General features: G+C 44.2%; 1 protein-coding gene across 4 annotated transcripts in view; it reads left to right on the top strand.

Moving 5' to 3' along the window:
- Positions 1 to 472: 472 nt before the first annotated feature.
- The window catches only part of FAM184B (family with sequence similarity 184 member B), a 128,968-nt gene continuing 115,640 nt past the window's right edge, over positions 473 to 13,800 (top strand). For 2 of the 4 annotated variants that reach the window (XM_087434138.1, XM_087434139.1), the window contains exon 1: positions 473 to 1,515. In XM_087434138.1, the coding sequence (XP_087290264.1) occupies positions 889 to 1,515 (627 nt within the window). In that variant the 5' untranslated portion in view covers positions 473 to 888. The remainder of the gene's footprint in view (positions 1,516 to 13,800) is intronic. The other 2 variants (XM_087434137.1, XM_014788895.2) reach the window with 2 other exon arrangements.

Below are 13,800 nucleotides of genomic sequence, written 5' to 3'. Positions count from 1 at the left end.
AAAAGGGGGGGTGTTCTCACCTGCAATGTGGAGGGATGGGATTGTAGTTTCTGAAGCTTGCTTGTTTTATTTATCAAAATTATTAAAACTCTTGATATAAAGCAGTTTGTAAAATGAATATATTAACCATGCAAATTACTTATTTATGATGAGGCTGTTATTTACACTTCAGGAAAATCTGATCAGAGTGCTGTCACTTTCCTAAAAGCCCACTGTTTGAAACCACAGAAACCAAGCCACACAGAAATTTGGCCCGCCAACCCCTCCACTCACCAAACTAAAAAGACACATGATCGTAATCCGAAGATGTGACAGGATTCTGCCTCGAGTCGGCCGGTGGCCAGGAGTGTGGATATGGACAAGTCACCACTTTCACTTGTCTTGGTTTACTTAGACTTTCAGCTCCATCTGTTACTTAACTGCCCCTCCATTCCTCTTCGCCTCCTCCTTCCCCACACCCCCCACCATCCTTTCTACCTCTCTGATGACTTTTTCTCTGCGCTCGTATCGCTCTACTGCTTCCCGCACTACGCGTTCCGCCCTTTCTCGTCCCAGATTTCGGTCACCAGGTCCTAGGCCGCCCCTTTGGCTCCTTCCCTTTGTTCCGTGATCTCCGGCAATCCTCCCTCAACGTCCGGGCTCCTCCCCAAGCTGGGGGAAGGGGGAATCCAATTTGCAGGCCCAGTGGAGGGCCCACACTGTGAGCCCCGGTACCCCGCAGTTCCTCGCGTCCCCGAGACTAGCTCTCACCTCCCTGCGCCTCTCTTCCGCCGGCTGAGTGCGCCGGTCAAGGCGCCTGGTTCCTCGCCACCCGTTACGTCCGAAGTACATCACCAGAGGCCCCTCCCCAGACCGCTCGCCCCAGCTGCCCGAGGCTGAGGCCGGCTCATGTTCCTCCTTGGCCTGGGATGCCCACCACGGGTGCGGTCCGTCGCCGCTGAGTCCGGAGCCCAGCGCCACCCACGTGTCCGAGAGCGCCGCGCCCAGTCAGCGCAAACCTCTCCAAGGCCACCGGCTCCTCGCGGCAAAAGCTCTACCATTGCGGGCGAAACCCGCACGGGCCAGAGAGCGGCGCGCAGATCGCGAGCAGCACGCGCGGGTCCTCGGCGCCTCGCCGCAGGGTGCGGGTGCCCGCAGAGCCAACAAGCCAGCGAGCGAGCGCCGGAGGAGGGAGGGTGGGCGCGCAAGCGGCGGGGAGGCGGACACCTCGGTGAAGCAGGAGCCAAGCGGTGGTGCGGGCGGCGGGACTGCAGTGCCACCTCTCCCGAGAAAGCCCACACACTCACACGGCCGCGCGCGCACTCACGTGCACACCGTGGGCAGCGAGAACTCGAGCGAGAGCCCTTGAGCTCTGGACGCGTTTTAGCGATGGCTTCTGCCCTCAACAGCAAAATTCACGCGCCCGGGACTTGCCCGGGCTCCAAAGCTGATGCCCGCGGCGGCGCCGGCTGGAGAATGGACTGCGATCCTGAGATGCACGTGAAAATGTGCAAGAAGATCGCCCAGCTCACCAAGGTAAGGTGAGGCGCTGCGGGCCGGCGAGCTGCGCGCCCGGGGCGCTCCGGGCTGGGGAGGGACTGCGGACGCCCCCAGGGGAAGCCCAGACCGAATCCAGGCTGAAACTTCGTCTCGGAGGTCAGCTGGGAAGCGAAGCGGTCCTAAATCTTGGTGACTTGACCCTCTGGAGGCACCATCCTAAAGCAGCTGAGAGAGAGGCTCGCAAGGAAACTCCTCCAGCCTGCGTGCTGAGCAGGTGGTCTGTGCTCCCACGGTGGGAATGTGAATCGAGTTGAGTCAGTGCTGTAGTGTGTTTGTGTATGTGTGTGTTTTCCTTTGCCGGCTCCGCTCAAGTGATCGTGCCTGGAAGGTTGTGATTTCATTCATCGCGTACTTTACAGCCTGGGAGGTCATGTGGGCTCTGTTTAAACACTTGATTCATTTATTTCTTCATTCAACAAATATTTGTGAATATTTGGCAGCAGCTTGCATGGCACGTACTAAACCTGGAAGGCAGCCCAGGGGACTTACTATCAAACTGGTTGCAGACGTGTGTAGGAGCATCAATAGGGACGTGCACGATTCACCATTTAATTATGGGATTACAAAGGACCTTGGGATGTCAGCCAGCACATCTCGGTATCTCATCCCAGGGCCTTGATTTAACCTCCACCGACTGTGGTGTTTTCCTTATGAAGACCAGCAAAAAGATGCCACCCTTCCCTTTGTTAACCCTCTGCAGCTTCCCAATTAGGAGCTCCTTGTCCTAGGTTCTCCTCACGTGCCTTGTGTGTAGGTGGAAAACAACATCCCTCTCTGTCTTCTGTACAAGATTCTGAGTGGCTGAATTTGGCTGTGTGCCTTGGAGTATCGTTTTGATCTTGTAGTAAACTCCTGATACCATGCCTGCTAGTGGAGGTCAGGTGCAGGTTCTGTCCAGTACCATTTGGGTTGTGCTCTCTTCCCTCACTATCTCCCTCCTTCCACCCTCCCACTTCCTCATACCCATTTTTTTGTAGGATCAGAGGCATTTCCCTCCTTATTTTGCCAGAAGGAAGAGAGCACAGAGACTTGGAATTGGACTCTAGCCTTCTCCGGCCCCTCCTATTAACTTCTCCACATTCTTGGCACATAAGCCTGTCTCCAAACAGTGATCTCTTTAGTCAAGGATGGAAAAAGGTGAATGGGAATACTCTGTGGAGGCCTTGGCATGTGCTGCTGACACCACTGATCTAATCTACATTCATCTGAATGGTGACATCGATCCAAAAGAGTATTGATTCAAGGCGCTAGGCACAGTATAAGACATGTCTATCTTCAAAGAGCCTAAAATATTTTTGGAGAAACAAGGTTGGAGAGAAAACTAAAAGACACTACTACATAATCAGCTGCTAAATTGGGTATTTCAAATTGTGAGTGCTATAGAAGCAGAAACAAAGGATAAGTCATTATGGGTAAGAACAGTCAGGAGAGATTTTATGGAATAGATGAACTTTGAATTCAGTTTGAAATTTATGGAGTGCCTACTATGTACCAGGCACTGTGCTGAATATTGATGGCATAAAACTGAGATGATTCTTATTATGTCGTGCCCCTCTTTACCATTTTTTATGCTAATTGATGAAATTAGACATTTTTTATATTGCTATACCACCTTTCCTTTGGCTACTGTTTGTATGTCACGTATTTTCCATCTCTTTATACTTAATCTTTCTATAAGTTTTATTTTACTTGTATCTCTGATAGGTGAATTTAATCCATGTGCATTTATTGTGATTACTAATATATCTGGGCTTATTCTTCCATCATATTTTGTGCTTTTCACGTATCATCCTTTTTCAGTCTTCCTTTTTCTCTATCCCTGCGTTCTATTGGATTAGTAAAATGATCTCTATTCCCTCATTTTCCACTGCTGGCGTGAAGGCTTTAGTCTTTATTTCTATTTTTCTCAGAATTGTTTTTTCTTTTTCAACATCATATTTAACTCTAATTTTTTCCAACAAAGTTTTCATGTTATTCTTATTTCCTACAAGAGAACTTTGCATATTTTACACATTTAGCAGCCCTCTGCTTTCCCATCTTGTCATCATTGTCTAGAGATTTCGACTTTTTTTAATTTAAAAATTGTTTTATAGTCAAGACTTCATTAAATTTACTGACATTTCACCATTTCTTCTACTCATTATTTTTTTCTTGAATCCAAAGCCTTCCCTTTGGGTTCACTTTTCTTCTAGCTGAAGTTAACACTTTAACAGTTCTTTCTGTAAGAGTCTCCGTGGGGGAGGGAATTCTTTGTATATTTGAAAATGTCTTTATTTTGCCCTCACTGTTGGATGATCATTTATTTGGGTATAAAATTCTATTAAACAGTTGTTTTCCCATAGCACAGTGATGATAGTGTTCCGTTATCTTCTGGTACAATTATTGCTGGTAAAAATTCAACTACCAATCTAATTTTCATACTTTTGCAGATAATCTGCCTTTTCTCTTGATAGCTTTTAAGACTTGTGTTTGTTTATTTTGATGTTTAGCAGTTTCCCCAAAACTCTCTAGATGTTAGTGTGCTTTCTATTGAGGACTCATGTGCTCTCTTTTATTCTGGAAAATTATCAGTGATTTTCTCTTAAAATATTGTTTCTCTTACATCGCCTCCATTCTCTTTTCTGGAACTGCCAGTAGGTGAGTAAGGAAGCCTCTGCATCTATATCTTGAAATATTAAAAAAATTTTTTGTCTCTGCATTACATCCTGGTGAATTGTTTAATCCTGCCTCCTATTTGTCAATCCTCTAAGTAATTTGTCCAGTCCAGAGTTTTTCCCAGCTATTAAGTTTTAGAATTTCAATAATTATATTTTTCATTTCTAAGATTGCTGTTCTTATTTCCTTGCTGTCTGATTTTGATAATTTCTTAACTTTACTGCTTTATTGAAGTATAATTTACATGTCATAAAATTCACCTAAGTGTACAATTCAACATTTTTTAGTAAATTTACAGAGTTGTTGCACCATAATCATAATCCAGTTTTAAGACATTTCTATCACCCCAAAGAAATCTGTCTTTTTACCCATTTGTAGTCAGTCCCTGTTCCCACCCCAATGCCAGGCAACCATTGATCTACTTTCTGTCTCTATACATTTGTCTTTTCCAGACATTCCACGTCAATGAAATAATACAGTATGTGGTATTTCCATCTGGCTTTTTTCACTTACTTGCTAAATCTTAGCATAATGTTTTTGAGGTTCATCCAAGTTGTAGCATATAACATTCATTCATTCCTTTTTATTGCTCGATAGTATCCCATTTTATGGCTGTACCACATTCTTATTATCCATTCACCAGTTGATAGACATTTGGGTTGTTTCCAGTTTGAGGCTATTATGAATAATGCTGCTATAAACATTACATTTCTGTGCAAGTCTTTGTGCAGACACCAATTTTCATTAGTCCTGGGTAGATACCCAGGAATGGAATTATTGGGTACATTTATGTTTAACTTTTTAAGAAACTATTTTCCAAAGCGACTGTACCATCTTCCCTTTTCCAGCCTACTTTTCCAGGAAAATCTAGTACAACCCCGTGCACCCGGTCCTGAAATCACAGTGAAGTCTAGTTCTTTCCATACTCCACATGCACTTACCTCCCTCTCTATTTTTCCTCTTGATATTTCCTCATCTCTAAGAGTTGAATCCTGCTTATCTTTTGTCTCACTTCCCCCAAGAAAAACCTTTGAAAAACCTCACTTTTATAATTAATCATGTATTAATTAATTATTAATTGTGTTAGTTATTTTTTTTCTTATTCGTCTTTTTCTGCAGAAGTTCGTACAATGCCTGGCACATAACAGACCCTTGGTAAGCTTGTTAAATTTAGTTAAAGTTTCCCCCAAATATTTGGTTAATATTTCTTTTTATCCATCTGATATTATAGTTGATTTGTGTATAGTCTGTCCCTTAAAATAAACTCCTTAATTTATTTACAATACTTTGCACCTGGCAGACACTCAATATATGTTAGTATAATAAATAAATATTCATTTACACAGTGGTTCAAAGTCCAGAATGCACATTCAGACCACCTGAAGAGTTTTTAAAAACATACCAGTGAGATGACAACTAACTGCAATACGTGATCCTAGACTGGATCCAGTACTGAAGGGGAAAAATGCTATAAGGAGATGGTTGGCTCAACTGACAAATTGGAATATGGTGATAGAGAAGATAAAAGTATTTGTATCACTGTTAAATTTACTGGAGTTGACTCTACTGTGGCTATGCAAGAAAATATTCTTATTCTGAGGAAATGCATATTGAAATGTGTCTTAATTTTAAGGAAGTAAGTGTGATATTTTACTGTTAAGGCATTTTATTTTATAAAGAAAATAGAGAAAATAAAATATAGAAAGAGAGCAAATGATAAAACAAATGGGACAAAAATGTTAAGAATAGGCGAGTTTGGGTAAAGGTTACGTGGATGTTCTTTGTACTATTCTTTTTCCAGCAGTTTTTTCCTAAGTTTGAAATTATTTCTAAATAAAATGTTAAAAACAAATAAAAAGCATACAAGGCCACAGCCCCATCTTAGAAGGAGAGGAGAGAGAGGTGACAGGCTTTGCTATTTTCTCAAAGCCCCTCAAAAGCTCTTAATATTAACACAGAGTTGAAAACTACGAGTTTAAAGTAATTGAAGGTTTAAACAGTAAAATGGGCACCGAGGAGTTATTTGAACCAACAGGAGGTTCCAAACCCATTCCCCATCAGACAGGTTTGCTCAGCCCTGTCTCTGGGCCTTTCTCTGCTTTTGCATCCTCCCAGCAACCCCCAGCTGATTTTTCCCTTCGTGGCACTCTCCACATCCTCATACCCAGAAGAGTTGGCATCCCTCAGACCCAGGGATTCCTCAATTCCAACTTTCAAGGAGAGATAGAATGTCTTGCCCCAAATACAAGTTTTAATGAAGACCCTTTTATATTAGAACAAGAAAATGAGAGGAAAAGTGTGCGTTCCCTCTCCACGAACCATCCCTCTAACTGAAGGCTGGCTCTCAGGAACGAGCCCACAAGCACGACAACCGTATACCCACGGCACTACCTCTCATCTGGGGCAATTAGAGGAGAAGTACCCGGGAGGCAGTGAGCTGTCTTCTTAGTGCCAGAAGCTGCCAACCTAAAAGCATAAGGAGTAAATAACCCTGTGGGACCCTCTCAGTCGCTCTTGGGAAAGGATCTTAGCCACTCTGTCGGAAGACCCTGCAAGAGCTAAGGCTGAATCAAGTGCCTGCGACTTCTGCACATCAGTAATACCTTATGATTCCTTAGTGTTTGTGTTCTTTGCAAAGCCTTTGACGTACTTACTCATCCTTTGTGTGCACAGCAGTTCTGCTTGGCAAGGAGAGGGGTACCATCTCTAATTGAGAGAGGGAAAATCTGAGGCCCAGGAGAGGATCAACATTCTTGCCCCATGTCACATTACTATGTATTGACAGAACTAGAACATCCAGAACCCAGTGACGGTGTGTGTGTCAGGCGGTGTTTCTTCCCCGGTCATCCTTACGCTTCCATAACCTCTCTTGATCGTCTTTACTACTTTTTCCCATGCAAGGGGAAATGTATATTTAATTAGTGAGGCTGAGAGCAGGAACTGGGCCTGCAGAGCTCTCTCCTCTTCCTCCCTTCTTTCTCATGGAGTGATCTGCCCATAGAAGCACACATTCTGCTTTGCCTGCAGCGTAGGTAGGTGCAGGTCTGTGGGGGAAGACCTGCCCTGGCCCAGCATTGTGACTAGGTGGGTAAATATCAGGAATCCAGCTTGCTGGTGGGTATAAGCCACACTCTCTGATATTAATCTTGTTGGTAATGTGATATTTTGGTCTCAAAACAGCCTTACACCTTGGTCTTGTATTTCAGTTAGTTCAGTGGGAAAGAAGGATTTTGTTCGTTGAGGTTTCCTAAAGATCCAGCATACAGATCTTAGGATAAGTCCAATTTTGAGGAATTTGGTGAAGTGTTGCAGTAAAAACTAACGCTGTCATTTGGGAATGCATCTTGACTTGATAGTGGGGAACCTTCGAATTCTAGTGTAGAACTTATCTGTAGATCCTTCCTGCCTTCCTTCCATGGGAAGTTCTGGAGGTCAAAGTTACTCCTTCCAGCACAGGAGCACAACCAGACCAAGGGAACTGTGTGTCCCCATGTCCCAGAACCTTACCAAGGTCTATTGAGGCAAGGAGCAGAGACAGTGATGTTAGATGTGTGTAGGGCTGGGGTAGGGGGTGTTGTTGTGGAAAATAGGCCCTGAGTATAAAATCAGAAATATTAAGGAAAACGAATTATAATTTCTACTCAAAGTTAACTTTTTTTTTTTTTTAAAGATTTTATTTATTCATGTTTTTCCCCCCAAAGCCCCAGTAGATAGTTGTATGTCGTAGGTTCACATCCTTCTAGTTGCTGTACGTGGGACTCGGCCTCGCGTTGGACAGAGAAGTGGTGCCTTGGGGTGCGCCCGGGATCCGAACCCGGGCCGCCAGCATCAGAGCGCACGCACTTAGCCGCTAAGCCACGGAGCCGGCCCAAAGTTAACTTTTAAATGAATTTAAATGTGCTTTATTTCTAGGGGTATACTTCTTACTGTTATTTATACAATAAATATAAATGAAAATTAAATGAGAATAAACATGAAGACACCTGGAGAGCTAACGAACAATTTTGGGGTTAACCCTGGAACGCTCTTCCTCCTGATCCTTATGTGGCTGGTCCCAGCTAAAATGCCATCTCTTCAGATGATAGTTTTTTTTTTTTTTTTTTGGTAAGGAAGACTGGCTCTGAGCTAACATCCATGCCCATCTTCTTCTACTTTATATCGGACGCCGCCACAGCATGGCCTGACGAGCGGTGCGTTGATGCGCTCCCGGGATCCGAACCCGGGCCACCAGCAGTGGAGCGTGTCCACTTAACTGCTACACCACGGGGCCGGCCCCCTGGATGATAGATATTGGTTACCCTTTCCTTCCTGAACTGGAAGAACTGCAGAGGGACAGGACTGCTGCCCAGTTGTCTAAACCAGCAACAGGAACAAAGCCAGCCCTTCCTGTCCTAAGGCAGCAGGAGGGCTGCCTGTTGCCACAGGAGTCCTCAGCAAACTTGAGGTGTGTAAGTTTTATTGCACCCCACTGACTCCCTTAGCTTCTCTGAAAATGCCCGCCTGCTTGCAGGAGCTTGTTTGGGGACAGATGTTGAAGCAGTTCCATACCATTTTGCTTTAGGACTCTAGATTTGAAAACTGCAGATCTGTTTTAACAAGCCCTCTCTGTTGGAATCTTTTAATTTAACGATGTGATTCATGGTGTAAAGACAACTATCTCACAAAAATATTTTTGCCATAAAACACTATGAAGTATGCCTTGAGTTGGGGGTCTTTGAACCCCACTGAGATGCCTCCACTTTTGCGTACCCATTCTGGTCTCTGCACTTCCCCCCAGCCTTCCTCCTATCCTTTCTCCACACAGCAGCTGGAGTGACCTTAAAACTGAATCAAACGCTCATACCATGCTGGGGGCAATGGACAGTGTTCCAGCTGATTTGGAAAACTGTCTGGCAGTTCCTCAAACAGTTAAACAGAGAGTTATCATATGAACCAGCAATTCCACGCCTAGGTGTATACCCAAGAGAAATTAAAACATACACCCGCACAAAAACTTGTACACAGTATTCATAGCAATATTAATCATAATAGCCAAAAAATGGAAATAAACTAAATGTTCGTCAGTTGAAGAATGGATAAATAAGATGTGGTACAAAGTACAGGGGAGGGTAATGGCTGAGGGACGCAGGGTTTCTTTTGGGATAATGAAAATCTTCTTAAGTCGACTGTAGTATGGTTACACAACTCTGATACTGAAAGCCATTGAATTGTACACTTTAAATGGGTGAATTGCATGGTCTCAAGAATTATATTTCAATACAGCTTACAATTAAAACAAACAAAAAGAAACAGACTGAATCGTGTCTTTCTCCTGTTTAAATCCAGTTCTGAAGCGAGTCCTGGTGAGCTTATCCCGTAAACATATAATGAATCAGTCCACCTCCATCCCCCATTTCCACCTCCATCCTAGTCCAAGCCATCTCCACCTCCAGCTGTGGCCTCCTGTCGGGCCTTGTGGTCACAAGTGGCAAGAATTATCTTTTAAAATATAAACGAGAGTGTGTCATTCTTCTGCTTAAGACCCACTAGTGGCTTCCCATTTCACTTGGAATAAAATTTGTTCACTTAGAATAAATTCTTTATCGTGGTCACTTGAGGTGGCTTCTGTCCATTTCTCAGCGTCATCTCCTCGGCCACACCTGCCTTCTTTCAGGCCTTGGAATGTGCCCTGCTTGTGCCTGCCTGGAGCCATTGTCCTTGTGGTTTCCTCTGCCTGATCCTGCCTTGGCAGACTCCATTTGGCTCAGACGTCTCTTCGGAGAGGGCCTTCCTGCTCACCTAGACTGTACTGCTGCCCTGCCCCTCTTGGAGACCCCCTTGACTCCATCTGCTATTTCCATTTTTTCCTCTGTTTATTGCTCTCTCTTCTCCCCAGAGAAAGTTCCTTGAAAGCAGAGATTTCTGTCTGCTCTGTTCTCTGCTATACACCCCCAGTGCCTAGAACGGTGCCTGGTTAGTGATCGGTACCCAGCAAGTACTTGTCGATGGACTAAATGAACAAAACTCTTCCTGGACCTCCCGTTGCTCCTAGGATAAAATATCAAATTTTAACCATGGACTACATATAGTCATCTTATGGAAGAGTGGGGAGGCCCCTTTCTCAAGGCCAGAACTCAGGAGTTCTATCATCTAATTTGTAGTTTTCTGAGCTCAGTGGAGAACTGGCCACATCTGACAAATAAGTAGACTTCTCCCATTCCCTCCCAGGCCAACATCTGACTTAGTCACTCCCAGCCACTGACCACAGAGACAGAGTCTGAGCAAACTTGGTGCCTCTATTTATCTTTTTATCCAGTTCCTTCAGGACACCAGAATTGTAAAGTAAAATAAAAAGAACAATGCCTAATCATACATAGAAAAACCACCCACAGATAAGCAAAAGATTTTAAAGCACCTCAAACCTATAATAGCTTTAGTGATAAAATTAATAACATTTTTGTTACTACGTGATTTCCCATGCAAATATAGACATATAATTTCTTAAAATAGAGTTATACATAACTGTTGTGTTAACTGGGTTTTTGACTCTTCACAATAAGTCTTGAATGCTCCAACATAATTTATAATGGTTGTATTAGTACTCTTGAGGAAACCTTTTTCTTAGCTGTGGAACCTTCAGGACACGAAGCAGAAAGACCTACTTGTGAATCTTTGATGTCATCATCAGGAATAGTATTGTTCCCAGTCTTCTGAGGCAGAATAGGGGGTAAAATTTTCCTGAAAAGATCTTCCCCCGCCTGCTGAATCCTGAACAGTTGCCGTAATAGCTTTACCCCTTGAACTTTAGGCTCTCGTTTTGTTAAAAATGAGATGGTTCAGTCTTTTACTGCTTCGTGCTAATTGTGCAGCTGGCAGATGCTGTCTTCTCTTGATAGTAGCTGTGGTAGACCAAAAAATGTCCCCCCAGAAGGTAGCAAATCCTTGGAATCTGTGAATGCTACCTTATTCGGAAAAAGGGTCTGCAGATTAAGTTAAGCATGTTGAGATAAGATTGTCTTGTATTATCTGGGTGGGCCCTGAATCTAATGACAAGTGTCCTTATAAGAGAAAGGCAGAGGGAGATTTGAGACAGAAGAGAAGGCACAGAAGAGACGAAGGCCGTCTGAAGATGGAGGCGGAGATTGGAGTTAGGCTGCCATCAGCCTCAAAACACCTGGAGCCGCTGGGAGCTGGCAGAGGTGAAGAATGGATTCTCCCCTGAGCCTCAAGAGGGAGTGGGCCCTGCAGTCACCTTGATTTTGAACTTCTAACCTCCAGGACCGTGAGAAAATAAAGTTTTGTTGTTTCAAACGATACATCTGTGGTGATTTGTTATGGCAGCCACAGGAAGAGAATCCACTGGCTTTCTTTAACCGTATCCTCTTCACTGTTACCGAAGGCTTCTTCCTTCTCAGACCCCTACTGAGGTTCTCTCCTCTGATAATTTTCTGAATCCACTAGGGAGCATTTTTTTTTTTTAGTGAGAAAGTCCAGCCCTGAGCTAACATCCAATGCCAATCCTCCTCTTTTTTTTTTTTTTTTTTTTTGCTGAAGACGACTGGCCCTGGGCTAACATCCGTGCCCATCTTCCTTCCGTGCCCATCTTCCTTCCATGCCCATCTTCCGGCGAACCCCAGGCCGCCGCAGCGGAGCACGCACACTTAACTGCTTACGCCACTGGGCCAGCCCCTAGGGAGCATTTTTTAACAAAAATTTAGACCAGTGAATTAAAACCTGTGGCTGGGGCTCAGGCAACTATGCATTTTTAAAACTCCAGTGATGACTGACTTCAACCTGACTCTGAAACCACTGCAACAGGTGCTTGGCCTCTGGTCTGTATGATAGATCCTGGTCTGTTGCCTGGCCCTGCGCTTGCCCTCTCTGGTAGCAGAGAGATTGTGTGTTTGTCATATTTCCTCTACTTCTCCAGAAGCTCTTTAGGCCAGTGCTGCTCAAACATTAGTATTATACACAAATGGGCCCACAAATGGGCATTTCTCATTCAATCGGTCAAGGGTGAGGCTTGAGAATTTGTATTTTAAACAAGTTCAGGTGATGCTGCAGACCACAGTTTGAGCAAGTCTTTAGGATGATCAGGGCTCTCTCTTTTACCTTTCTCATTTTGAGCTTCCAACAGCTTCTGGCATTATGCCCTGCTCTCAATAATGTTCAATAATATGAGTTGGATTACTTTGAACTGTTAAAGCCTTGAGGACAAGGACCTCATCTTGTACCTTTTTACGTATCTTTAGCACCTCCATTAGTGCCAGGACACAGAGGGTACCGGTAGGAGACATATTAAAGGGTGGGTGCTCCAGCAAACTCTCATCTATAAGGGATGCTAACACATCGCTGAGTGCCAGCATATCACAGGAAACGCCAAAGGATGCCAGAATGGCAGAATCCCCCTTAAGAGAAGTATTGCGTGTGCTTCAATAGCTGTTCCCAGTTGGAGGTGCGACTTGAAATGGCTTTGTGGAGTAATGAGATGAGCAGTAGACGGCTTAGTAAAGGAGGGCACCACTGGTTAATCACCAGGCTTCTGTTTTGCTGAGTAAATATGCAGGTTTGTGGCCAGAGCTGAATTGCTCCGGGCAGTAAAAGAAAGATTAATCTCCCCTGAGCAGTTCTTCTCCATCCTTCTCTTCATGTTGCATTCAGTGTCTTAAATAGGCATTGACCAGTGACAGGTTTGAAGGAGTGACAGATGTTAGCCTGCTTAGTTTATCCATGTGTCTGAGTCTAGTTTTGCACTCTGCCAATGATTTTGTTATGATTAGGATTACAAAAGCATTTGTGGGTGATAGCAGAGTAAGGAGCGCGCAGATAGGATGTTGGAGGTGGGTACCATGAAGGGTGATAGCTTCACATTTTGAAGACAAAGTTCATCTAGATCATAGTTTGGTTAAGCCAGACCAGTTTTAAGAAAGTGAAAAAGAATCTGTTTCTGGTTTTGTTCATTTTCCTTCCAGGGCAGTCTGCCCTTGAGAAGCGTGCCCTTCAAACATCTGCTTTTCCTTGCACTTGCAAGCTCATTAATGCCATTTTCCCAGAGACCCAGAAATAGCAAATTCCATTAAAAGGCTTATCATTAAACACAATACAGCTCTTTATGTGGGAGAAGGATGGCCTCTGAATAACAGTCCATTAGGGCTGTGGGCTGGAAAAAATGGGTCAGCTTTCTTTTAAGGGAGAAATTAATACAGCAGGCAAGAGCCAGCAATATTGCCAACATTCATCTTGCAAACCTTTTCCTCTTCACGCTGCCAAAGTGCCTCTGTCCAGACTTGCTACTCCTGTCCTCAGCCCCCTGGAGCAGGGCCCATTTGTCCTGAGGAAGGCTATCAAATTGTCTGGTGACAGCCTAAATAAATACGAGGGAGAAGATTAGAACTGAATATAAGGTTATGTTTGTGTGTGTGCGCGCATGTGTGCAGTCTGAGTGTAATCTAAACCAGGCCTCAGGAAAGCAAAAGATCACCACTAACTCATTCACTGACCTCTCCCCACTTTGGTGGGCCCTAATGTCAGTTCCACGAGGGTGGATCATAGCTGAGTCCATGAAATGTTGTCCCCAGAGAAGAGCTGATGTAGAGAAGCTTGTTTCCCATGTAGGAGGTAAGCGTT

The sequence above is a fragment of the Ceratotherium simum genome, chromosome 8, assembly GCF_057802395.1.
Source record: "Ceratotherium simum simum isolate JZ-2026a chromosome 8, ASM5780239v1, whole genome shotgun sequence".
Classification (NCBI taxonomy): domain Eukaryota; kingdom Metazoa; phylum Chordata; class Mammalia; order Perissodactyla; family Rhinocerotidae; genus Ceratotherium; species Ceratotherium simum.
Note: the sequence above shows the minus strand (reverse complement) of the source record. Positions and strands in the feature narration are given on the sequence as shown.